The following is a 26,543-nucleotide window of genomic DNA, read 5'->3' on the forward strand; positions in this document are numbered from 1 at the left end:
TTATTAAAAGTAGATTATTATTGCTAAATCCATCTCTAGTCAACATCCAGGGACTTGAACTGGGGATGTAAGAATCCTGCTGTAGCTCACTGAAAACACCCCTGACTTGTCTTTAGTATGAAACAGTGAGATTCCTCAAAGTGTCTCCTTCCCCTCACACGGGCAGGAAGGGATGGTCTCTGAGACTAGGAAAATTCAGTCTCACTGGAGTGGGGAGGAGAAGTAGCCGCCTTGAACACAGATTACTTACCAGGGTCTGGAAGCACTTAATTTCTAGAGGAAAATACAGATTTGTTCAGATGTGTTTGTGGTCAGTGAATTTATGAGCTGGGGAATCTTGAAGTGTTGGAATTGGTGAGGTCATTTGGCTTATGGCCATTCCCCAAACCTGTGTGTTTGGGGATTTCTCCTATTAAACTAATTTCTTCTTTTTCTTTCATTACCTCTTTCAGTTCATTTCTGTTTTTGTTTTTTTTTTTTCTTCCAGTCTACTCCTTTTTGTTTTTTGTCATCTCCCAACTCAGTTTCTACACAAGCCAGTTAAACAAAGCTTTCCTTGGTCACAATGACATGGCCTGCTGTGATGAGACGCAGGCTGCCCTGAGCCACCTTGCCTTGCTCCGCCCAGACCAATGGCTCTTCTAGTCCTCACCCAAGCCAGATGCAGGCCCTTCTGAGAGTCTTGCTTTTACTTCTCTCTGCTTGGAAGACTCTCCTCCTGGACATTGCTAGGACAGCTCCCTCCCTCCATTCGGGTCTGCTCGAATGCCACATCACTTTGACTTCTTCCTAAGTCACCCAAATCCTTCTATTCCTTTCTTCATTTTGCTTTATTTATCTTCATAGCATTTAATACCTGCTCATTTACTGTGGTTCTAAAGCTAAATGGAGTCTCCGTGGGACAGACAATCTCTTGTTTGTCACTGTTCTCAGCATCTAGAACAGTGCTTGGCACCTGCTAGGTACTCAACAGATATTTCCTAGAAGGGCACCCGTGGGTGATGGACAATCGGGAGCTGGGTGTGTCAGGTAGAGACACAGTCTGCCTTCCTAACATCCAATTAAAGGCATCCAATTAAAGGAATTGACATAGGTCTCATTTTTTTTTTCTTTTCCCTGACTTGACCTCTTGGTTCTTTTGGGATTCCATTATCTCCACTGTCTTCTTTAAGTTCTTCCACTGTGACCAGTTGGCAGGTAGAAGGGGTGGAAGTGATGAGGTGGAGTTATTTCAATGAGCGAAGGACAGGGCAGCTGAAAGAATCAGTCGCTCAGCAGGGAACGAGCTAAGCTAGTACTGGCTGGCCCTTCCTGATCTTGACTTGAGGTCTAGACTGAAAACAGAAGTTTCTCTATCGAGTTCTAAAAAGGGCAACCTTCTCTATTCTAAGAAAACCTCACCTCTGCCCACAATGAGGAAATGATAGCCTCTTTAAATATTTATGTAATGGTGCCACAGGAAGAGAAAGGAACACAACCAGGTGGGTCTGCGTCCAACACTGATCCCTCACGCCTGCTGTGGCACAGACATAAACAAAATGTTCTCCCCAAAGAGCACCTTGAACCAACACTTCAATCAACACTTTGATCCACTTGCTGCACCCAACTTGTGATCTTACGAGTCCTCCCTATTTTTGTGGATAACAATGGTTAATTTTTGAAATCATGAACATATAGATTATACAGTTGATAAAGAAATGATTATGTTATAAACACATATATTAACACAACTTAGTGCACTTTAGCCAAATATATTAAAGTGACTTAACAAAAACTACTATAAAGATTAATTACCTCCATTTTGTAGTGCACTTAGTAACAGTAACAACACCTGGAATTTATATAGCACCTTTCTTCCTAAGGTCTCAAATCTTAGAGCAGCCGACTGCTCATTCATGTGAGGTGAATTAATGTTTCCAGGTCGCCTGAGTACCATTTAGCCAGTGACTTCATCTTGTGTAATATGTGGCATTCTGGTACCCTGATCTCTTATTGGGCCTCAATTGGATAAACATCGTGTTTCCAGAGAGAAGGGTCATTCATGTCGGCGCATCATAATATTGAACTCTATTTGAACAGGGACCAAAGGTGACAAAATTAAAAAGTTCTCAATAAAAAGACTTTTGTTGCATTAAAACACATTGCAGTGATACAGTAGACAGTTGACACGAGAACACGTGAAACATTTCACTATGCTTTCTCGTCCATTCTTTCATACATACATACATGTGAGAAAGATTCTCCATGGGTTGGAACATTCCTGTGTTTATATTTGGAATCTCTATCCTTTCCAGGTCTCTGGAAAATACACACAATAGGTTTAATGTTTTTAGGGTTAAACTTTTTAGTAACTGTCTTCTTTGTCATGTCCTCCAATCAAAATTTTATGTCACTTGTTCAAATTGGGATGGAAATTTTATATTTTATGTTTGATGTTTTCTTAGAATATTGTCATTTCTATTTAAGCCTCCTATAAGCTGGAGTTCGTTTTGTCATTTCACAGGCGGAATTACATTTCAATAGAACATTTTCATTCATTTTTTGGTTTAAAGATGGCAAGGGACTCTCTACTTCCTGGCCGCCATGAGCCGAGCAGCTTTCCACCTCCATACTCCTCTGCCATAATGTTCTGCCTCACCTCAGGCCTACAGTAATGAAGTCAGTCAACCATGGACTGAGCCTCTGAAACCATGAGCCAAAATAAACTTCTCCTCTACGTTGTTATGGTCAGGTAAATGGTCACAGTGATGAAGAGGTGAGTAACACAACCCCCAAAGACCCTTGCTCTTACAATGCCTTCCCCTTGGAGAATGGATGGAGCCTGCGATCGTGATGAAACATCATCCTTCACCAGAAGGTTCATATGGGTGGGCTTCACCTAATCACATGAGCCATGTAAGTATGGATGGATGTATTCTATACGAGCCCTTTAAAAGCTGAGCATTCTCTCCAGTTGTTGGCAGAAGAGAAAACCCCCCTGAGAACCCAGTTTAGCTGGCCTGTACTTCCAACTTAAAGAACTAGAAGATAATGAAATGGAGGTTGCTTTAAACAAACAAACAAACAAAAAAACCAAGGGGCTGGGGTTATAGCTCAGTGGGAGAGCACTTGACTAGCATGTGTGAGGCCCTGAGTTCCATCCTCAGCAAAGCAAAAATCAATCAATCAAAACAGGCAGAGCTGTCTTGTGAGTATGGGATTTTTCTGCATTTTTTTTTTTTTTTTTTTTTGGCAGTGCTAGGGGATTGAACTTGGGGACCTGTGCTTGCAAAGCAAGCACTCTACCAACAGAGCTATCTCCCCAGCCCTTGTTCTGCAATTTGATCTAATAAGTGATGCCTTGAAGTTTAGAAAGTTCCATTCAGGGCTGATACTTCCAACCTGTGAACATCACCAAAGTGAATTTTGTGGGAAACTGGATTTAAATATTCATTTCTTCCTGGCTTATGTGTTTTTAGGGTTGGGAAAACCATGGAGACAGCAAGAGAAGCTCCAGGTAAGGACAATCATTTTCTAAGATAACAGTGGGAATTCTGTAATTCCTCCAGCTCTCATTAGATACCCTTAAGGGGCTTCAATGAAAACCCCTCCACTTTTATTTTTTGGTAGTGGGGATTGAACTCAGGTGTGCTTAACCACTGAGCCACATCTCCAGCTCTTTTTATTTTCTATTTTGAGACAGGGTCTTGCTAAGTTGCTTACAGCCTTGCTGAGTTTCTGAGACTGACCTTGAACTTGTGATCCTCCTACCTTAACCTCTTGGATTGCTGGGATTATAGTCATGTGACATTACACCCAGCCCTACACTCTTAATTTATCCAATTACATCTACAAATGAAGATGATCTTTAGATTGAATGAAGACCTTATTTAGGATGGTGTGAATTAAAGCTACTATGTTTTAGAAAAGAGATGAAGGAAGAAAAATCTATAACAAAGATAATCTTTTGCTTTAAATATATGATTTGAAAGATGCCTGGCTTTTTTTCTGTTTCTTTTTGGCTAATTTGAATAGGGATTTCTCAAAATGGTTCTGAGTTCCCTTTGCCCACTGGGTCCTTCATAGAGGAGTCACCTTGCTCTCTGGAACTTGAGGGAGCTTCTATACTACTGAACCAACAGATGATTCTAGTAAGAAACTCAGAGTCCTTTCCAAAGGTTCTCACCTTCTTTCTTTTGCTCTCTGTTCCTCTCTGAATAATCACAGTTTTAGCTTTCTGTGGATGATGTGTTTATGTGATTAATACCTTCTAATATCCCAAAATGCAGAGGTCACCATATCCTGAGTGCATAAAGCAGTATGATATATAAGTGGGTGACCAATAAATGTTTGTGAAATAGACACGTAAGTGAATCTTAGAAGAAAGAAATTAGTAAAGAAAGTATGAAGGAAGAAAAGCACAGAGTACATAGTTATTGCTTTGACTTTCAGAAAGGTACCATGTGGTGGTTTGATATTTCAACTTTCAGAAATACACTATATGGTGTGTAAAGGGCAGAGTCACATTATCCACACCCTGCGGTCTGTTCTTATATTTAAAACCAATGGGTTATTTATATATTTTGTTTTTTTAACACTCTAGCTTCTTGAGAGCAGAAAGCAAGTCTTTTTCACCAGTGGATATTCATCAATATCTGTTGGAAGAGAACTTAATCTTGCATTAATTTCAAATAGAAACCTATTTAACAAAAATAAAATGTTATATTAAGGATTAATCTTTAGAATTTAATGAAGAAATGCTTCAGGCTGAAATCAGGTAAGACAGTATACTCTCTGTTTAAAACAAACACATGAATTAGCTAACAATTGGTCACCTGGGGAAAGAAATCATGAAGTTCAAAGAATAACGAGCAGAATTTTGGCACCATTGAAACCTAAAATGATTGGTGTTTTGAGATACTAAACAACATTACTTATCTAACTTCATATTTGAGGAAGAATTTTTTTGCCTATTGAAAAGTAAAAATCATGCAATGTAGACTGGTTTCAAGTAGTTGCTCATAAAAAAGGGGAAGAGGGAAAAGAACGCAAATCTTACATAATTTGTTTTTTCCAAAGTTCTAGAAACAAAATTATTGCAAATTTAATTTTTTGTCAAAATCATAGTATAAGATTTTTCCGTAATGAACCCAGTTTTGAGGAAGAAGTGATATATGTTTCAAACACAGAAAATGGCTTTTATACAACTGAATGGTAAAAAAAAAAATGAGTCTTTGTTGTCATTCAGTACATAATTGATGGTAGCAGAGCTATTCACAGTCCCCTGAGGGTACATGCTCCTGTGTGTGAAACACCCGTTTAAAAATAAATGTGTCTCTAAGTAAAATACATCCACTAAAATGATAATGGACATAATTGCAATATTTTACTTACAGAGACTGAAGTTGTTTAAGACTTCCAAACTGGTTCTTGTGGAGATACAAAAGAGGATTGGATGACAGGTTCCTTTTTTACCATTGGAGGAAGGGGAAGAGAAGTATGGATATTATTATTTTGGAAACCTAAGATGCTGCCATTTACATCTGAAGATCATGAGAAGAACTTACAGTTTTTGAAGAAGCTTGAGGTCTTTAAACAGGTGGACTGGTAGCTCCATTATCGTGTTGCTAGACAGATCCCTGTTGATGACAGTGAAAACCCAGAGCAATTACATTGGAAATAAGTGACACAGCTATCACTCTGCAGAGTTATCATCATCCCATTTGATGTAACAGAAAATATGAATCCAATTTAACTAACCTGATAACCTGTTACACAACAAGGCCATATGAGTCAGCCAGATGGATGTGTTTTCCATCACTTACAGACTTGTGACATTTCTGTCATCCAGTTCCTGTCTGGAATTTCCTCTCACACCCTTTCCAACACATCCTGGCTTTAATATCTGCTTTGATTAATTTCCTCTGTTTTAGGTACTCTTTGTACTATCACACATGCTTCTGTGGCTCCTACGTGCTTCATGTATGCGATCTCTTGTTTATCCAAATAAACTTTTTGAGGTCAAGTCTTGCGTCTTCTATTTATTTTGCATTCCAACTAAGACAGTGAGTATTAGTCACTCAGGATCAACCCGCATAATCTTGAATGGACAAAGTTTCACCTTTTTAATACGTTCTTACATAGGACTATTTTTGTATAAGCCATTGAGATTTTAGAATTCAATATGATAGCATCATTCAATCTGGACAGAACCGTAAAGAAGTGACTCTATAGTATGGGAAAGAGATATGGTAAAATCAGAAGAAATCAACAATCTTTAAGAATCCAGAATATCTTTCTGCGTCAGAGAAAATGTGAAAGATAAAACAGATGCACGGTTGCCTAATTAAGAGTGAACAAAACGTCTTAACTGTTCTTGATACTTTGGAGCTGCTGACGGAAATGTGGGAGTTACAAGTAAGACAGTTCTTTTCCCTAAAGAAGCTTTTATTTAGAGTAACAACTCATGCTGGTTGGGGCCCTGTGGGAGGTGTCTAGGTCAAAAAAGAGATTAAGGTGGTTCTCCTTAAGGTGGTTCTCCTGCGATTCCAGTTAGTTCCCATGAGAATGAGTTGTTATAAAAATGCAAGCTTCACCCCAATCCCTCTCTGGCTTCCTGTCCTAACATGTGACCCCTTCTATACATGCTAATTCCATAATGCCATCTTCCATGATGCCTTCATTAGAAGTTGAATCAATGGGGCTACCTGATCTTGGACCACCAGCCTCCAAACCATGGGTTAAATATACTTCTTTTCTTCATAAAGTACCCAGCATCAGGTATTTTGTTATAGCAATAGAAAATGGGCAAATACAACCAGCTTATAAATCAAGGAAAGGATGAAGCAAATGCTATCATAGAAGAAAAGACAATGGGTAGAGGAAAGGAGTCAACAACCTTGGCCTGAGACATAAGGAAATGTTTAAACAAAGCTCAGTGATTTCAGGTGGCGTAAAAGATGAGCAGCATTTTAGGTGAGAGTAAAGTGTGACAAGAGAAAAAGATTCTTGGAATTGAATGTTGTCTTCAGGAGTTAGCAAGTGGTCCAGTATGGGCAAAAGAGAAACAATGTGGGGGAAATGTAGTAAAAGTGAGCCTGGAAGTCCATGGAGACAAGGTGAGAGGGTTATAAATACACTCTAAGGAGGTCTTTTGCACAGTCCAGGCATCAGAATCACTGAGGTTTCTTAGAAAGATCCCATTTCAGGTACCCAACCCAGAGGTACCACATCAGAATCTCAGGGAGGAATCCTGAAAATGTGCATTTAAACTAATACACCTGTGATTCTTCTGCACATTAACATTTGAGAGCCATGTCAAGGACTTTGCCAAACATCAGGCAACAAGGAGCCAGAGAACGTTAGGCAGGACAGTAGCATGTTATGTTCTGGGTTATGGGATGACAGTTCTCGCAGGACCATGAAAGAAAGGCAGAAATGCCAGAAAGTCCGAAGAGAGAGACCAGGTAGCAGGCTTCTTAGGGCCGGGTGAGAGCTGATGAAGACTTAACAGGGACATTAGCAGGGTTTCGGGTCTGAGAAAACTTAGCACACTAAGAGAGAGGCAGCGGCCAGGGAGCAGTCTTCATTCAGGCTTGACAGCCAGGGAGGACGGTGCAGCTACTGTGAGGGCAAGTCCAGGAAAGGAGCTGGCAACGGGGGAAGATGTGCTGTCAGGGTAGTTTTAAACAGTCTGCTTTTGAGGTGGGATCATGGCATCCAAGCCCCAGGTCCTGCTAGATAGGAATTCTGATCTGGAGTCTCAGAGAGGAGGAGCACAGCTGGATCATGGCCCAGAAAGAGAGTCACAGGTGTGTATGGGTCAGAGAGAACATGGCAATAGAGCAAGATGCTGGTGATCTCATAAGCCTAGACATTGCCCTTCAAAGTGTCAGAAAAATAAAGCACACTCTTCTGGGGGAAGGAATGGAGGGGCCTCATGTACTGTGCTTCTTCCTTCCTAGGATGAGTTTGATGCTATGATGGCAAATTATTCAACACCTGTAGACTCAAGACACATACATGCCTTGTTCAGGTTTAGCCTAGCAACTTGTGAATTTCTTGACGCTCAGAGGCAAAGTGGCCTTAAAATTAGCAAGCTAGTGTCTCTTAACTGGGGGGAATCTACTGACATGTAAAATGAGATGAGGATTAGGAAAAATGTCAAAATATGGAGTCCATATCACTCTTTCCTTAAGTTTACATCTAAAATAAGTCCCTCTTGGTCTTAGGCTGCTGCCCCACCCTGCCCCGCCCAACCTGGGATTCAAGTCCATACTCCTTTTCCAGAGCCTGATAAGAAATGGCCCTTTGAGGAATTCTATTCTTAACAGGTTTATGTCATAAAATGATGATATTTTTCATTATGCAGAGCCTTGTATATTCTAGGCATTTAATAAACATTTGTGGATTTGATTTGTCCTAATTGTTCATGAATTATTTTATAATTCCTTTAAAAATTACTTTTATTTTCTTTTTTCTCCAGTCCTTTCTGGATTAAAAAACAAGATGTAAAGAAAGGGGGAAAGGTTTTTTTAAGATGTTGATTTCCATTTTAAGGTCCCAATTAGCAGGACAATTTCTTTACCCTAGTTGCTTCGATTTTTAATTTAATAGACTTGAGTTTAATTTCCAGTGATAACACAATTATGTGGGGAGCAAAACAAATGGTTTTAAAACAAAAAAGGTTTAGATTTATAAAACAAACATTTGAACAGAAAAAAGTTACATGAGTTCCTTGAATATTTTTTAATGAGCCCTATCCCTGTGCTACAAAAGTCATAATTTCTCAAGAGATAATAAAAATTTTCATTCCTTGTACAGTTATGATTAGTAAATATCATTTCAGTCAGTCCGTTATTCATTCAGCAAGCATTTTATTGAGAATGAGCTATACTCCAGCCCTTAGAGATAAATGATCTCTGTGTTTAAGAAACTCTGGGAAACTCATTGACTCCCAAACATACATACTCATGAAATTGCCCAAAGAAAATAGGTAGGGAGACTAGAGCAGGCCAACTCCATAATAAGCCCACTGTCTGATTTTTTTAATGTGCTTCTGACTTTAGGATAACGTTGATTTTCTTAATTGAATTTTAACATCCAATAGTCTACAGGATTTTGATTGCCACTAGTGGAAAAGCAGTCTCACTAGTCATTTAAATTTATAATCCTGGAAGAAGCAATCATATTCTTCCTAGTAGACGATGCTACTTACAGTTCTCCTAAATTTTTTAATGAAGAAAATGTCTTCTCTGGAACAAAATCAATTTGATTTCTAGGCAGAAACCTGTAAGACATGGCGAGAGTCAGCACCGTGGGTTTGCGTCCGCTGTCAGAAATCAGTCATCATTGGGAGATGCCACTGATCCAGCAGCTATTACTAAGCCTCCTTTGAAGTCTCAAAGAGAGACATCTTCAGGTGTGGAACCTGAGGCAGGAGTGCCTCACTGTCTCTCAAGGAGGTGCTACTGTGAGCAACTGCTGCTGGTGTGGTCTTTGTTTGGATTCTGATCATTTTAGGAAATGTCTCTTGCTAGTCTTCCTGCATCACTCTTTTCTCCAATCACCCATTCAATCAGCAAACACTACTAAGTGCTTACTATCTATGGAAAACTATGATCAAACAAACACAAATACTTGTGTTTTTTTAGCTTACCAATGTGCCAATTGACCAATCCATCTGTCTTCCCGCCCCCAGAACAAGCGTAAGCAGCAATCAGAATCACCCGTCAGAATCTCTGGCCAATCAAATATGTTAGGTTCTTTTCCCTTTAGAATAAGACCATATGTATGTTTATATACATTTTATTTTATTTGCTTTTTTCTTTAGGAAGAGAGACATCAAGTGATAAGAGTCTTTGGCAGTAATAGCGAATCCTTGACAGCTAACCATATTAACATACGTGATCTCATTTCACTGCTGACCTCTGGGTTAGGAAATGAACTTTTGGGAATGAGTGCAGCTGATAGTGTACACAGAAATGACAACTGCCCTCAGGAACAAGGAGCCAGCAGGAGACCCCCATGGTGGGCAACTTAATTGAAGGCTCAGCTCCACCATCAAAATCAATAAATCAACCTGTGCACTCTCCTAGGACAGTAGTTCCAGACCGAGGCTGCAAACAAAACCCTGCCTTAAAATTCATTGTCATTTGTTTTCTCTGAATTTCCAAATCTATCAGTTTTCTCTTCCTTTACTAAAACGCATTGGGTACTTACAGCACTGTGAGTGAATCGCAGGATAGAAAGGTCGAATTCGTAAGATACTTTATTCGATTGCCTTCCAGATCCCTGAAAGTCATGGAGGGAGAGTATTTTGAATATTTTTTGTACAAATCATATGTGGACAGATACTTTTTGGTGACATAGCTGGTCTGAACTTTATTTTTACTTCATTCTGATGTTTACTATGCTTGTCTCATAACTGTGGCTGGGCCAGTGTAATTTATAAATGGCTCTCTTCTCTTTCCAGTTAATATTAGAGCTTAATCAAATTGAGAAAAAGGCCAGCCTTACATTTAGTGAGTGTCTCTCTGTTCTGGACACCATGTTATCAATGGTAATATTGTCCAACCTTGGTAATCTGCCTCTGGAGTTCTTCTATAGGCTCCTGCGGTGGGTATTCTGTGGGCGACATTATCACTCCCCATATAACACCAGAGGAAACCAAGGTGCTTGGAGGTGCTCTTTCCTCCCGGTCACACATAGTAAGAACTGACCCAAATCAGATCTGTCTGAATCTAAAGCTCTGACAATGAACTGTGCCTGAGGTGTCCTGGATCATTATATTCTCTCATTCCTCCCAACATCAGGTAGGTACTTGGGCTCTATTTTCCTGAAGCAGAAACACAGGCTAAAGCTATCTTGCATGTCCTGAGTCAGAGTCAAGCTACGACTCCTGGTCTGGGTGATGCCAAAGCATGGATTCCTTCCCATGTTAACTTCAGGGATGCCAAGGCCCGTGTGTTGTCATTCATTGTGTGGTGGGAACACAGCCTTGGCACCACCTGGGAATGTGTGACAACTGCACATTCTCAGACTCCACCCAGATCCACTGGGTCAGAAACTCTAGGAAAGCCCCCTGTGTCTCAGCAAGTCCTCCTGTTGTTTGTGATGCCTGCTAATGTCCAAAAAGCCCAGGAGGGAGATTTCCTTCTGACAGCTGATTCTTAGGACAGTGGCATCCCATGTACCCTGGAAATGCCCTCCAGAACCCTTCTGGGTGGTCTTGCTTTGAGCAGGGCAAGGGAGGAAGAGAAAAATCCAACTTTTCGGCCAACTTATATTACAGTCGACTTCCTATGAATTCTCCAAATATGACAAGAGCTATTTTTCTGTTTCTGACCTCCTTCATGGTCACACTGAAATCACCAAACTCTATGTCAGGTTGCTTTAAACCCGACTTTAAAACCATCTTGGAGATTCTTGCGGGAACTCATTATTTTTTCATTCGAAAAGCTGTGACTCCATACAATAAATGCTACCCTCTTTCAGAGGTCCGAGTACCGCTGAGTGAAACAGGAGAATGTTTATCATGCTCTCACCCTTAGAACACGTGGAGTCACGAGAGCAACTGTCCCACTTGATGGCGAGAGAAGAGGGAGAGGCCAGGCCAGCACAGGTTTTCTCCTGCCCTTGAGTTAGAGCAATTTGGGTCTGACTTCTCACTTTTCTGTTTTCTGGGCATAAGGGCCCTTTCTCATTGGTGATCAGGCCATCTTGCCAACTCTGTGTTTTCACTGGGTATCTGTTTTCTCCCCTGGTGTTTGTGGGAGCCTACGGTGACAGTGAGCCTGCCGGGAACTCAGGCTCGGAGGCTCACTCCTGATCTCCCTGCTGCTGTTACTGCCCCATTGGCTGGCAGGCGGAGCAGGCTGGGGCCCTGATATTCTCTTGCTCGTTCCTGTTTGTTTCTTATTGTACAGATGAACTTGTTCAGTGCCTAAGTACTTTTCCACTTAGTTTTATTCTCGTGGTTTTCAGACCTCATTTCTATTTTTAATAATGGCACACTTTTATAAGCCCGCAATTATTTTAAAAGCCTTTGATGATAGATATAAACTTAAGTACCTAGAAATAAAAGTGAGTAAACACAATACTGCCTAATAGTTTTACAAGAATTTTTTAGTTCAGACAGGAGTATCATTTTATGAGTACCAAGTCCCTTGATCGGATTATGAGAGGAGATCTGGGGGCTGGCACATTCTGTATCTCCACAGGGTGGAACATCAATGGCTGTTACAGCCTGGCTGTTGTAGGAGACCATTAAGGCATGTGGCAGAGAAGGGTAGGTAGTGGTGGTGAGGGCATAAGGTAACTTATGAGTGTTTTAAATAAGTATCAGCTAATGAGAAGTGGAAATGGCTTAGCACATCCATCTAATGAAGGTTTACAAAGTACCTATTATGTGCTGGTCATTGTGGAATCACTGAGGTACTGAAATTAAATATTTCATTTTTGCCATTAAAGAACTTAAGCAGCAGTAGAGGAGAGATGAACAAGTAAACCAGTGATTACATGATCATAGTACCCTGAGATAGCTGGGAGGGGTAGAAAATGGGGGGGGCGTACACAGTAGTTTTATAGGAGGTGCAAAGGAAGCAAAAAGGCAGCCACGGAATGCCAGGAATGGCTCCCTGGGGGGATATTTCAGTTGACCTCGGAAGGAAATATTGGAATAAGCCAAGAGAAAAAGGGAGCCAGAATTTTCAAGCTCAAGGAACAGTATGTACTTAGGGAATTGGTTGCAGAACCAGTGGCTCAGTAAATCTGGAAGGAAAAAGCATTGGAGGAGGGGTGGGAAAAGAGATTATATAGGGTCAGAGCTGGAAAGTAAGGTGTGGGGAGCTCAGGGGGAAGGGGGAACATCACTCTCGCACCTTTGGGAGCCCTCAAAGGATTTTAAATCTGGGAAGTAACACGATTAGATTTTTGATTTTGGGAAGAAATCAAAGATGGACTTTCATGAATTAACTTCATGACTAGTTTTGGTATTCTGAAGAAATAACAAATTAAACCTTGAATGAATACTCACATCCAGTTGAGTTGAGGCATTTGGGTACACATCTGCTTGGGGAGGGCCTCTAAGTAGTTATTAACCATTGACCTTTACATAAAGGAAATATTAGTTAGAAACAAAATAATATGCCACCTGAAGAACAGTAGTTTTGCCCTCCTACAATTTAGAGATTTGCATGCTAAAATTAATATGGAGAATGAAGAATTTATACATAACTACCCCTTTAAAGTGGTCTTTAAATAGGTGAGTGGCAAGGACTAAGGAACAGATGTCAAAGAAGCCATGAATGAGATGCATCCTAGGCATAAATATTACGCAGCTTAATTTTATGATGTGAACCAAAAGTATGTATCTTGTAGTAATTTTGAAGTTCATGATCATTTTGCAAGTATTCCAAGTTTGCAATCATTTCCAGTGCCATACATCCAAGGTTTCTTCTTATGGGAAACATTAATCATTCATAACATTAAAGGGCCATATTGGAAACCACAATTAAACCTAAGAAGTGACAGCAGGGGAGACTTGGAGGAAAAAACAACTCATGAACATGTGAAGTCGCACGATGAATTTATGACGTTGTGCTCCCTTCTGACAAATGGAAAAATAATGATGCTATATGATCAACTCTAAAGGAGCATAATAATTCCCTGCCAATAAATCATTCTAGTATATTAATAAACAGTGAAAACATAATTATGAGAACAGCTCTGTTGGCAAGACAAAGATTCTGGAATTTCCAGTGACTGTTGCTGAACAAAAGCATATTTTTCTCCATTAAATATGAAGTTGGAGTCGAGTTCCTGGGAGATTCTAGTAGATTTAAATGTAGTTAGGATATAATAAAAGTGAATAGGATATGAAAATGAATCTTTGGTCAACTACTACAAATAAAAACATGCCTCAGGACTTTAGAAAATTGAAGGGGATCCAAAAAAAATGTCAACTAGTAGGCTTAAAATATACGTTATAATCTGACCAGCTGTTCCCTTTGAGCCATGGGCAAGAAGAAGTAACACAGGAAAGGTTATGACTAATAAAAATTTTAGTGGATCTGTTGTTGTTCTAAAGCTTTTTCTGTAAGCTAGTATTAGATTTCATTGCAATTTGCCAACAGATGTATTGAAAGGAAGATGAACACTTACAGGAAAAACAAGGAATTTAATCCAGTGAACAACCGCTGAGAAATCCTGGTTATTGGATTGTCATCTAGAATTCTGACAAAACATATCAAAAATATTTCCAATGTTAGACATATTTCTGAAATAAAACCAGGAAAAACAAATAAATACAAGGCCTATGTCCATCTTGCCTCCTCTAACACCTGACCTGCTCCTTCTTGTCTTTTCATATTTGACCCGGGTACCTCTTCCCTGAAAGCTTCTCCTTCACCCTGTGGCAAGAGCATCACTTTCCTCCAAATTTCTGCAACTTTCATCCCAGCACTTAAGTTGGACCCTGGGGGTTTGCTTTCTCTCCCTGCATCCGTCTCCTGCTAGACTTATAAGCCCAGATTTGTTTTTTTTTTTTTTTTTAATCCTTTATCTCGGGATGCCTGGTCCAGCACAATTCACGCTTATTGGCTGATATGGGCTCCATAAATGCTTTGACTTTCTGAATGGCTGAATAAAGAATGGATGCAAAAATAATCTTTAGGAAATTACACATGGCTCTTTGGTCTCATGATGTATTCAACAAGGTCTGTTAAAATGAATAAGCGGATGTGAAACCATTCATAAGGACTTGGTAGGTGAAAGAGGAAACATATTTGTATATTCAAGCCACTATCTTAAATTATATGTAGTATTTTTTCTTTTGTAGAAGAAATTAGACTAACGGAAAATAAGTTACCTTCTCTCTTGTTGCCTTTGAAGCCAGGCGCTATTTCCTATTATTCTGAGGAGTCCAGAGGGTAGGAAGAGGAGAACTCCTACTACGTGTGAAGAGTTCTGCATGTGGCATTTTATGTATATTATGTGACTTAATCTTCATCACATTCCTCTTACAAAGGAATTATGATTATAGTTTACAGATAAGAAAAAAGAAGCCTAGGTAGATTAAGAAAGTTGCCTGGGAGATTAGGCAACTGGGTCAGGCACACACAGGTTCTGGATGAAGTCCTGTCTTTTTCCAGTGGTCCAGGACAACCCATAGTAGATAAGCAAACTGGCCCAAAGCCTTCTACTGCACTGTGTTTATTGTCTGAAGAAAGCACAGACATACACCACGAGAGTCCTAGAGATGGAGCTAGTGGCTCAGCCTGGACGGTGGTGAAATGCTACAAATCACCATATCTTCAGACTTTCTGAATGCTCTGGGAAGCAGAATACATCCTTAACTTGCTTACTTTGGGGGTGAGTGGTTTCCAACAGAGGGCAATTTTTCCTCCCTAGAGACATCTGGCAATGCCTGGAGACAGTTTTTGGTTGTCACAACTCTTGGAGGAGGAGGTGTCCTACTGGCATTTAGTGGGTAAAGGTCAAAGATGGTGCTAAACATCCTAAAATGCACCAGGCATCCTGTTCCCTCTGTCTCCCCTGAACAAAGAATTATATGGGTCAAAATTCAATAGAGCTGAGGTTGAGGACTCCTGTTCTTGGTGAACCTGGGGGGAATGGCTGACTGACTGGGCAAGCCTAAGGCTGGGTGTGCAGTCCCCCTGAAAGGCATGACCAGTCAACCCTGCTTGGCATGCCATTGTCTGAACTGCTTGGGTTAAAGTGCTCCAGATTCTGTGACAGTGAGAAACAGAATAATAAGCAAGATATATCCCAACGTGGAAACAGCACCATTATGTATCATACATACTGTGATCATTCATGAGGGAAACAAGAGTTGGGATACTTACAGCCACGTTAGCTGATGTAAGTCTTTGAATACTCCAGGTCTGAGAGTTGTAATGCAGTTGTGGTTGAGATACCTACAAAGAGCATGGGTGAGTTAATTATGCAAACTTAATATTCCCTTTTAGTCACATGTAATTAGAATATGAGCCACTGATGATGAAATATGAACATCTGCTTCTGAAAGCATTTTGCTGGATGAGCAGAGGGGAAGACATCAAGAGATGATCAGAAGCTACAAATAACCACAAGTCCAGTGTGTTCAACACCAGGGACAGGGCAAGAGAGGTGGCCAAAATAATGTTCAGGGTATTGTGTGATAGTAGAGTATAAGAGTACAAAAACTAAATATGTGGGTCAATTTTTGTTTTTATTCTTTTTTGGTCACACCCTCAGTAGATCAATATTGTAGGACAGCATACAGTGAGTTAGCAAGGGTTAGGAAAAAATGCTAAAATATTGTGGAAATAACCCAAGATGGAAAAAACAATGTTATGGAGAGTCTTCATATGTTTTTTGGTAGAATCTAAATCTTTGAATAATTTTTTCAGTGTAATAATGAATCTGAGTATTTTGTGATACCCCGTTCCTCCCATTTCTCTACAACCAAGTCAAACCTTGAAAACCTGCCATTCTACCCCTTTAGTTTACTTAAACGTGTCCCCATTATATAATCACAAAGAAGTTACTCACAATATTTGCAGATTATGTAATCCAAAAAACGCTTTCCTGGAAATGTGTCTAATGCAATTATGCTGAAGAAATCTGTTAGGAATAAGACAAAAGAATCAGATAATCATGTTTATGGACTTTGCTACCTTATTGAATGTACTCTTCACTTGAAGACAATTTGTGAAATTGGCTTATAAAGTCCAAGTTCCTATATGCATGTTGGGGGTAGGTGTTGTTAGTGAGAGATGATTTTGAAGCGAGTCAGTGCATGCTGTCTGATAGCACCTGTGCAATGAAATTTGAGCATCTCTGATTTGTACTGTGAAATTCTGGTGTGACGTTGTGGGCAGGTATAGTCCTATTTCTCCAGGTGGAACTATGTTGGCCCTCTTGTGCTGATTGGCAGGAGTTATAGGTCAGGAGAGACCCACCAGCCTTTTATCCGAGCTTTCTCTCTCAGCACAGAGTTGAGTTTTTAACTCTTTATTCCTCTTCATTCTATTCACACGAACAAAGGAAGTGGCCAGTTTTATTCTTTCCCATTTCAAGATGCAAAGTAAGAAGCACAAAGTGAGTTAGTAAGGTGCTCAGGATCCCGCCCATTGTGGAACTGGGTCTAGCGTGCCCCCTTCACTCAGAGGATTGTGATTTACTTCACCTCTGAAGCAACTTAACAATATATTATTGATTCAATAATAGTGCTTTCAGGATTCTCTAAGAAAATAATTTCCATCTCCTGGAAATGAGACAAAAGGAGGTTAGCCTTGAATTCATATTTTCTAAAGGCTGCCAGGGGCAGGGACTAGCTGCACAAATAATAGTAACTAATTACCGCAGTCTTCTGAGAGGTTTTGATTTCTCTTGTTTTGATTTGAATTGATTCCTCAAATATTACACAATATTGTTTTAATTGTCACAGTACTCTCCTGTGAAATTATAGGCAGTACATGTGCTTATTCAGTGTCTGGCTGTACTTTGAATTTTATTATAAAACAATTATTCCCTAACAGAGCATTCCAGTATTTGCCTTCTCATCATGAATGTGTTATAGCCTCAGATCTCAAAGTAGCCAGGCAAAGCCAAGGTTGGCTTCCAGTTATCAGCAAACTCATTCTTTTAACCCAGATACAGAACAAAAATTGTCATTTTCCTGGTGGACCACCATGTGGAAAGGGCTGGTACTACAGAGCACATGCATCACATCCATAGTAATACACAGAGCATCAATTTCGATGCTGAAAAATAAACTTGAAACTCAGTGTGACCTTGTGCCCCCCAACCCCCCAGCACCCTGCACCACGTCTGTAGGGAGATGCTTCATAGTGCAGCATGAATTCTGCTTTTGGTTTAAGGCTCTGCTATGAACATGATGAACCCACACGGATTGATATCTGTTTTGGCATCTTCAGAGCCCTTGGACTGATGTAATGAAAGTTAATATGGTGAATTAGGTTACAAAAACTTTCTCTTAAATATAAAATTCATTATCTAACTACTGTTGTTTACATTTTATTTGAGATGATTAATTGAAAAGTGCAATACATGTTTTACATACATCTTAAGAGATAGGTACAGATATGAATTGCGAATTTGACCTTGTGCTTTTATCTTAGAAGTCAAAGGCAATAAAGAAAAAAACCAATTATCTACACGATTCATCTGCTGTGTACAAATTATCTCTCTTCGCTGAATCACTTAAGCTCCTTAATTAATAAAGAGCCTCCACTCGTCTTCCACTCAGTCGGCTGGCTGCCTCCACGTTCAGACCTAGAGTTTCAAGTCTCAGGTCTCAGGCGTAGGCTGCTGAACTTAAACTCCATCCTCTACTTTCTTCTTTGTAGAACAGTAGCTTAGTGAATGAGAGGGGAAATTTGGAAACATGATAATTTGGTGAGTGGCGCCCTCCTCTTATTCAGAGCTTAGATAGGAACTCATTTAATACACTTTACACTGAATGGCTTTTCTAAGAATAAATTACTGCTTCATGAATTCCTGCTGTTTCAGCTATCAGGACTTTTCAAGCAGAAACACCAGGAATTTATGTACCTGAAACTAAAGCAAATAAATGCTTTAATGACATGCATAGGCTATTTTTTAATGCGACATTTTGTATTTAAAAGCGAGGCAAACACCTTGAATTACATTTTGTGGCCAAAGATTGCATTTAACAAGAATTCAGTTTAAGAAGGAATTCCTAATTTATATAAGGTTTGTGTTACAAACGAGGAGGAGAACTGCTGTTGGTTTCCATGGTAGCAGTGATAAAGTATTAGAGTCAATCCCATAAATTGCATTTTATTTCTCTGAAAGGTCATCTGAAACTGCTCTTTCTTTCTCAACTTTAGAAAGTCCTGACATTTTAAAAGATTATTAAAGTGAATAAATTGACCAATGATAAAAGCAGTCAGAACAGTTAAGAAACATTTATTCATCTGGCAATTAAAATTTAATTTTGATTTAGGAATTTATTTTTCCCAGTGCCTACACGACCTCAACTCCACTGTATTTAGAACATTCCCGACTGGGGACTCCTTGACATTAAATTCTGTAGTGTCTTAGGATAAATCCCAATACAGGGTACATATGCAGATGAACATTACTCACTCAATAGAGTTGAAAAACAAGTTTTTGCATGCCTTTCTCTGCTAAAACCAAATAAGATCTAGATTTTTTTCACTGGTATTCAGTTTCTACAATTATGATTAAATGATCTCTCCAGAATATGCTACATCTTCTGTGGAAGTTCTTTTTCTTTAGGTAAAAGGTTCAGTACACCTTTTTCCCAATCTTCTTCAGTGTTCTTTGTTTATATTTCTTTGTTCTCTCTTCTAAAGCTGCTTCCTACCTTCTCTTTAGTCCTGTTTGTTGGTTCTCATTCACTGGAGAAATACTGATCCTCGCTATGTGTGTAATTTTGTGTGCTATACATACACTGTAGGGGAGAGGGGTACCTGGTACTATATATATAGTACAATGAGAACCAGGGGGACCTCCAACTCAGAAGGTGAGTATGGTGGCCCGAAAGTGCTTCCTTCACAAATCAAGGATGAAAGTGAAGGTTTCATGAAAATGAAGTCTGAGTTAACCCACGGCATGTTAAAAAATCAGAAAGTAAAGTATACTGTGGGAAATAAAAATGTGCTTCCGGTGATACTGTAGAAGTAAGAAGATCTTAAAGAAAAGCCTATGCTGGCCTCCTGGGACTTGTTTCATAATGTTGTGAGATAATATAAAAAAATTACAAACTGGTAACTGTGGTGCACACCTGTAATCCCAGTGGCTTGGGATCCTTCTGGATCACGAGTTCTAAGCCAGCCTCAGCAACTTAAGTGAGGCACTAAGCAACTCAGTGAGACCCTGTCTCTAAATAAAATACAAAAAGGACTGAGGATGTGGTTCAGTGGTTGAGGGTCCCTGAGTTCAATCCTCAGTACAAAAAAAAAAAAAAAAAAAGTAAATAACAACTTATTTCTCAATTCCTACTTTGTCCCTGTCTTCTCACAGAATGTGGTCTCAGGATTGAAGTGAATTGAAAGGCTGTACAGTGGAGTTATTGAAAGTCCAAGATAGAATTTGCTAGACCCAAATGAAATACAGCCCTCTGGTTTGTACAATTTATCTCAGCAATTGAGAAACACCAAAAATGAGACCAGCAAAGCATGGAATCTGGAGCAGTTGGAAAATTAAAGATGGTCAAGGTGGTTCTGATTTTTCAGGAGGGGAAGAAGTAGGTTTTACCAGTTGCAGTGAATGAGGTCTGTGCTGGTCTGCTGAGCTCACAGAACAGGCTATTTCAATGTTGTTTTCTGAACATCTCAAAAAGAAAGTGAACAGGACAGTTGGAGAGAAACAGGTCATGCCTGATTAACTTCAATTTCTTCTTGGAAAGACTGACCAGACAAAACTGTGTGCTAGATACCACTATGTCTATCAGGCACCAATCAAGTGGTTTATGATGTTTTTATAGACAAAATAAAGAATTATGTATATCCTTATCTGAAGGATGATGATGAAGTATATGGAAGGACAATTTGGTACTGTCTTCTTCAATATTTTACTCCATTGCTTGGGTAAAATATTGAGTTCATCTTATTTTCAGATCACAGAAATCTGGGAGGAATAGAACACCCATTGGATGATCCAAAAAGGACCATCATTTAGTAATAAAAATGGAATTTAACTGGATGAAGCTGATTAGTGATACATTTAAGGAACGCAACTGCCTCTCAAATGCTAACTGTACAAATTCGGGAGGAGCACACTCCACCTAGCAGAGACTTAGATGGCATGGAATTAGGAATTGTAGGGGAAAGGTCAACAGGAGTTAGGGGAGGAAGTTACTTGGGGTCTTCCACATGTCAGGTAAGCATTCTATCACTGAGCTACCCTAGATCCACACTATTTGATTAAAACTTGGTTTATTGACTCTCTTTCTCCATTGTACTTGAGGCTCCACAAAGAGAGGGCTTTTCACACATTGTTTACTGCTGTACACGTGGTGACTGGCACCTTGTAGGTGTTAATATTTGTGGAAAGGATGAATGAACAGGTGGGCTTTCTGGCCTTTCCTTTCCTGCTATTGGTTCTGGTTGTTGCCCATCTGGTTTCTCCCTTTTCCTGATACCAGTTCCTGGGGATGGTTTGATGTTGTCTGGGATACTGTGTGTTGAACCAGGGAGAAAATCAAGAGTAGTAGAATAAGAGGGACACAGTGGGACTGGGACTGAGGGAGATTTTTCTGGAAGTTTGGAGAAGAGTGGTAGGAGGAATTGATGAATGAGAGGGAGGGGATTGGAGAGGAAAGGAGGTATAAGGAAGCACTGCTGAGCTTCTGAGCTGCTGTAGGCTATTTCAGCAATGCTTGAAAAGGATGTGAGTTACTTTCAAATCAAAGTTTGGGTACTGGATGGTTTCTTTTTTCTTTTCTTTCTTTCTTTTTTTTTTTTTTTTTTGGTACTGGGGATTGAACCCAGGGGTGCCTAACTACTGAGTCACATCCCCAGCCCTTTTATATTTTACTTAAACACAGGGTCTTGCTAAGTTGCTTAGGACCTTGCTAAATTGTTGAGACTGGGCTTGAACTTGCAATCTTCCTGCCTCAGCCTCCTAAGCTGCTGGGATTACAGATGTGCACCACTGCGCCCGGCCCTAGATATTTTCACTGATGGTAACAATACTCAGAGACTGGACCATATGGCTAAAGTTTCTCAAGGAGCACAATCAGAAGGTTTGAGCCAGCTATCTAACTTTGGGTAAACAAGCTCTCTTCTCCAAGAGTGGGTTCCTTATTCCTACCCACCTCACCAATTTTGAGGACCAAAGCCTAAATAAGAATACCAAATACTAGAAGTCTTCATAAACTTTAAAAAGTGATATCTAAATGAAAGGGATTGTATTTCATCCCCTGTGCTGTACCTTGTATATAACAGACAGTGTTTCTTTTTTCAACTATTAAAAGTATATTTTTAATTGTAGATGGACCTTTATTTTATATATTTATTTTGGTGCTGAGCATTGAATCCAGTGCCTCACACATGCTAGGCAAGTGCTCTACCACTGAGCTACAGCCCCAGCCCCCGACTTAGTGTTTTTTGATGAAGGTGTCATAATTTCTATGAGTTTCTGGGGGAAGTAAATTACCTAGAAAGCATCAAATAGCAGCTTGCATGAAAAGAACCCTGCTGGCTGATATTCAGGTCATTATATGGTACCTGAAATTCTCAGACAAGGTAGAATTAAACATTTATTTGGAGAAGTTGCCAGCTGATCTCGGCAATGAAGGTTAATCCCTAGCTTTTTGTTCACTAGAAAAATTTGGGACTTGAATTACTCCTATGCCTCCATATTCTTCTCTTCAGTGGGCTAGCAGCTACCATGACCAGGAAGTATTGATACAGAACAAAGTGTGATCATTGGACAGAAAAGGACTTGGCCTGAGAGGTCTAATCTTACATCTACCTCCTGATCCTCTAGTGACTCCTCTACCTTCCCAGAAATTTGGCTTACCCTATGTTGAGGGGGGCAAAAGGTGAAAGAGTGAATCTGTGTGGGTCAGGGTAGTATGAGTTGGTAGAAATTCAGAACAATTTCTTTCCATCTCTAGGTCTTTTTGTTATAAGAAAAATAAGCACTGGCTGGAGCATGTGCACGTAATTTTGACTCTTCCACTGTCTGGTTGTAGATTTTAGATGAGTCATTTAACCATTGTAGATTTTAGTCACCTCATGTATAATAAGCAGATCTGATTAGAAATTCTAATAGCTTCTATGACACTTGGTGATAGAATTTGCTTGACTGTCCACAAAGGCCCATGTGTTAAAGGCATGGTCCCCAGCTTGGTGCCTTTGGGAATTGGTAGAACATTTAGGGGGTGGGGTGTAGTGGGAAGTCTTCAAGTCATTGAGGTGTTCTGTTGAAGGCAATAATGCGACACCAGCCCCTTCTACTTCCTCCTTCTCTTTCACTTCTTGATCACAAGGTGAAAAGTTTTGTTCTTCCATGTGCTTCCACCATGATGTGCAGCCGCAGGCCCAAATCAATAGGGTCAACCATTCATGAACAAAACCCTCCAAAATAAACTTTTCATGGACTGAACCAAAATAAACCTTTTTTCTTTATTAGTTGATTATTCCAGGTATTTGTTATAGTGATGAAAAACTAACAATTTTAAGAGTTACTCTAAAACAAGATGTTTTCCCTCTTTCTGATAGTACTATTTTATTTGTTTCCCTTGACCTTTATTCAGGCAGTGCATGAACAATATTGATTCACAGAATGAACATGCTGTGATTTTGAGAATTTCCAGGAAGATTAGAAGTATGGTGGTTAAGATTTCCTTTCTTGGGGAAACTAGAAGCCCAGAGCCAATGCTCTGTGACAATGACAATGACATTATCATATGTTCTTAGAGGAAGCAGAGGTTCTATCTGCAGCTGGGATTTACAGAGGTGAATTTCAAACTTAGTATCTATAAGACCACCTGGTAGACTTTCTTCACTGACTTCCTTTTTTGTAATGAGAGAATCTGTCCTTTAGATTCATGAAAATGGAATCATTGTTGGTGTTTCCACCCAAAGATTCAGATCATTTTTATGTCTGGGAGTTTATTTAGTAGATTTCATACAGATAGAAACTTTTTCCTATGTCAAAGGATAAAACACTAAGATGATGATACTGCCAAAGGCCTTCTAGCATGCGCAGCATTACCATGCTGATTTAGTTATCTAGACTAATGGTCTTGGCAGGTATAGCCCTCTAGTGCTCCAGGGGCACTGGCCAGACACTTACAGAGGAATGACATATGAACCTATATATTTTCTATCTATTAAATATGAAAATGAGGTATCCCATTTTGCTGATGGAAATGTCCTTTTTCCCTATCCAATGCAATGTTCAATCAAATTGCTTTAGTATGAAGGAGTTGGTAAATTATTCATCATCATAAGGTTGGTTAGTGAGTAAGGTATCAAGAAAGGCATATGGATAATATCAAGAGACAGTTCATGAAAACTGTGGTGGAGATTGATGAGTCATCCCTGACCTCCAGCAGAGACCATCTCTAGGATTATATTTCCCAATCCTGGTTACCTTTCTTGGGTGATGCTAGAAGCACATTGGCCCCTTCTTTCTCACTGAATTCTGTGTGCTGACTCTGCACTACTGTTTTAGTCACCTTTTTTGCTGCTGTAACTAAAAGATCTGGCCAGAAAAATTATAGAGGAGGAAAGGCTTATTTGAAGGCTCAGTTTCAGAGGTCTTAGTCCATAGAAGGCTGGCTCCATTCCTCAGGGCTCAAGGTGAGGCAGAACGTCATGGGGAAGAATGTGAATGTGGCAGAGGGAAGTAGCTCACATCATCAGGAAGCAGAGAGAGAGAGAGAGAGAGAGAGAGACTCCACTCTCCAGACACAAAATACATACCCCAAAGCCACGCCCTGATTCCATTCTCCTCCAGCCACACCCTACTATTTCAATTAATCCCTCTTACAATCCAATCATTTCTCCTCTGAACTTTCCTACATTGTCTCACATGTGAGGTTTTGGGGGACACCTCACATCCAAACCATGACAACTACTTACTGATTTCTCTTTCCTCAGATGTGTTAATGTACTGATTGTATTACAAATGTGGTTTTGCCCCTATTACCCTGGGGAGGCAGTCTCTGTTCCTATCATGGGTTTTAAGCGATCTGACTGTTCTTGTCTGTGTTTTCACTCTTTTCCCAAATAAAACAATACATGTATTGCCTCTGCATCTGCAATGTTATTTTTCAAAAATTCTTAAGGAAAAATATGGAACTATGTATTTTCCAACTGAAATATTTTATCTCAACTCTAAGTTAACTATGAAAAAGTTTAAATAAAATCAGTTCAGTTACTTTAAATTATGGAATGGAAAGATATCATACTTTTAGATACTTTATTTTCTAATCTTAAATTTACAAATATAAATTTAGCAATAAAGACAATAAACTTCATGTTTTATTTTGTTTTTTTAAGGATTTTCCCATTAATACACTAGTGATAGCTACTTACATCTTTTTAAGTTCTTTGTATTTGGTGAAAACTTTATCTGGAAGACTGTGGATTTTGTTTTTCTTCAGAGACCTAAAATAAAGCAAAAAAAAACTTCATTATGGATTTTTATGACCAACCAGCTTCTTTTCTAGAAACTGCATGACTGGGAGAAGAATATTTGCTGATGTTGCATGGTACTAAATGCACATTTGAACGTGACTGTAATTGAAAACTTTTCATGGGATAATAAAAACTTCAGGAAGAAAAATGAAGGTACAGTCATGCATGGCTTAGCAATGGGACACATTCTGAAGAGTGGATCTGTGAGGCAATTTTGTCATTGTGAACATCATGCAGTGTACTTACAAATGAGATGTGGGAAGTATAACAAGGCATACTACTTTAGTTTTTTTTTTTTAATATGTAGAAGAGGTGCATTCCAAAATGACAATATGAAGTACAGGATAGCAAATTCTTCAACCAGCAGCAAAGTCATTTATTATCATTACTAAGTACTGTACGCTATACATGACTGTATGGGCTTTCGTGAGTGGCAGCACAGTAGGTTCACTTACACTAGCATCATCAGCAATATCGGTGCTAAGATAGCACAATGACTATGGCATACCCAGGCAAAGGAATTCTTCAATTCTATTATACTCTTACAGGACCACCATTGTACACGTGGGCCATCATGCATCTCATGACTGTAGTTTGCAATATTTCACAAATTTAGCCAGTTAGTATAATAAACTGGAAAGTCTATGGTGATTCCACCTTTTCTTTTACTCTCCAGATAAGTTAATAAAACACAACAACCCAAACCAAAACAACCAAAGAGTCTAACTAACTCAAACATGCTCAAATGATGACATGATTAGCAGAGTCTCCAGGCTCTTGAAAATTTCTGGCAAAAAGTAGAAAAGTTTGCATGATAAAACTAGTTCATGGATCTTTTATACCATCTTGGATGAATTATCAACACTGAAAATGAGTTGGCATAAGTGAGTGTTTCCTTTTTAACGTTTCAGCACAGCACATTAGTAGCAATACATCAGAAAGTAATCGAAAATAAGTGCTCCGGGCCTCATGCATTTGTGAGCTGCACATTAACAGGTCTAATTTAGTGCACAGTGTTTAAAACACATTCCTCCTATAGAAGAAGCATGCAGAATTCTCTGACAAGTGGTTTTAAATGGAGTTTCTATTATTTTTCTGATATAACTTCACTGTAGGGTTTTCTTGGTTATCATGTGACTTTAGGGACAAACATCATCCAGGTACTGTACTCACAGTAATGTCACATTGGTGGAAATCACAGGCACAGACTGCAGGTCAGCATTTACACATTCCAATTCGGTTTCTTTGCAGTCACAGTGTTGTGGATACTGGTCTAAAACTAGGAACAAAAAGAGGAAGGTTTTACTTGGGAGAAAAATGCATTCTTTTATTAGAATAACAAACTTTATCTTCTTTCCATCAAATGAATAAAATTTACATCTGTTAAATGGACTT

At 39.4% G+C, this 26,543-nt stretch overlaps 1 protein-coding gene across 1 annotated transcript in view; it reads right to left on the reverse strand.

The window, feature by feature from the left end:
• The window catches only part of RXFP2 (relaxin family peptide receptor 2), a gene marked incomplete at its 5' end in the record, with an annotated part of 46,211 nt that overhangs the window by 10,522 nt on the left and 9,146 nt on the right, over positions 1-26,543 (reverse strand). The window contains 11 exons of the mRNA XM_079138411.1: positions 2,227-2,298; positions 5,374-5,445; positions 5,547-5,618; positions 9,197-9,268; positions 10,201-10,272; positions 13,016-13,087; positions 14,143-14,214; positions 15,846-15,917; positions 16,534-16,605; positions 25,047-25,118; positions 26,322-26,427. Coding sequence (XP_078994537.1) covers positions 2,227-2,298; positions 5,374-5,445; positions 5,547-5,618; positions 9,197-9,268; positions 10,201-10,272; positions 13,016-13,087; positions 14,143-14,214; positions 15,846-15,917; positions 16,534-16,605; positions 25,047-25,118; positions 26,322-26,427 — 826 coding nt within the window. The remainder of the gene's footprint in view (positions 1-2,226; positions 2,299-5,373; positions 5,446-5,546; positions 5,619-9,196; positions 9,269-10,200; positions 10,273-13,015; positions 13,088-14,142; positions 14,215-15,845; positions 15,918-16,533; positions 16,606-25,046; positions 25,119-26,321; positions 26,428-26,543) is intronic.

Source organism: Sciurus vulgaris (genome assembly GCF_902686455.1).
Source record: "Sciurus vulgaris genome assembly, chromosome: 4".
Lineage (NCBI taxonomy): Eukaryota > Metazoa > Chordata > Mammalia > Rodentia > Sciuridae > Sciurus > Sciurus vulgaris.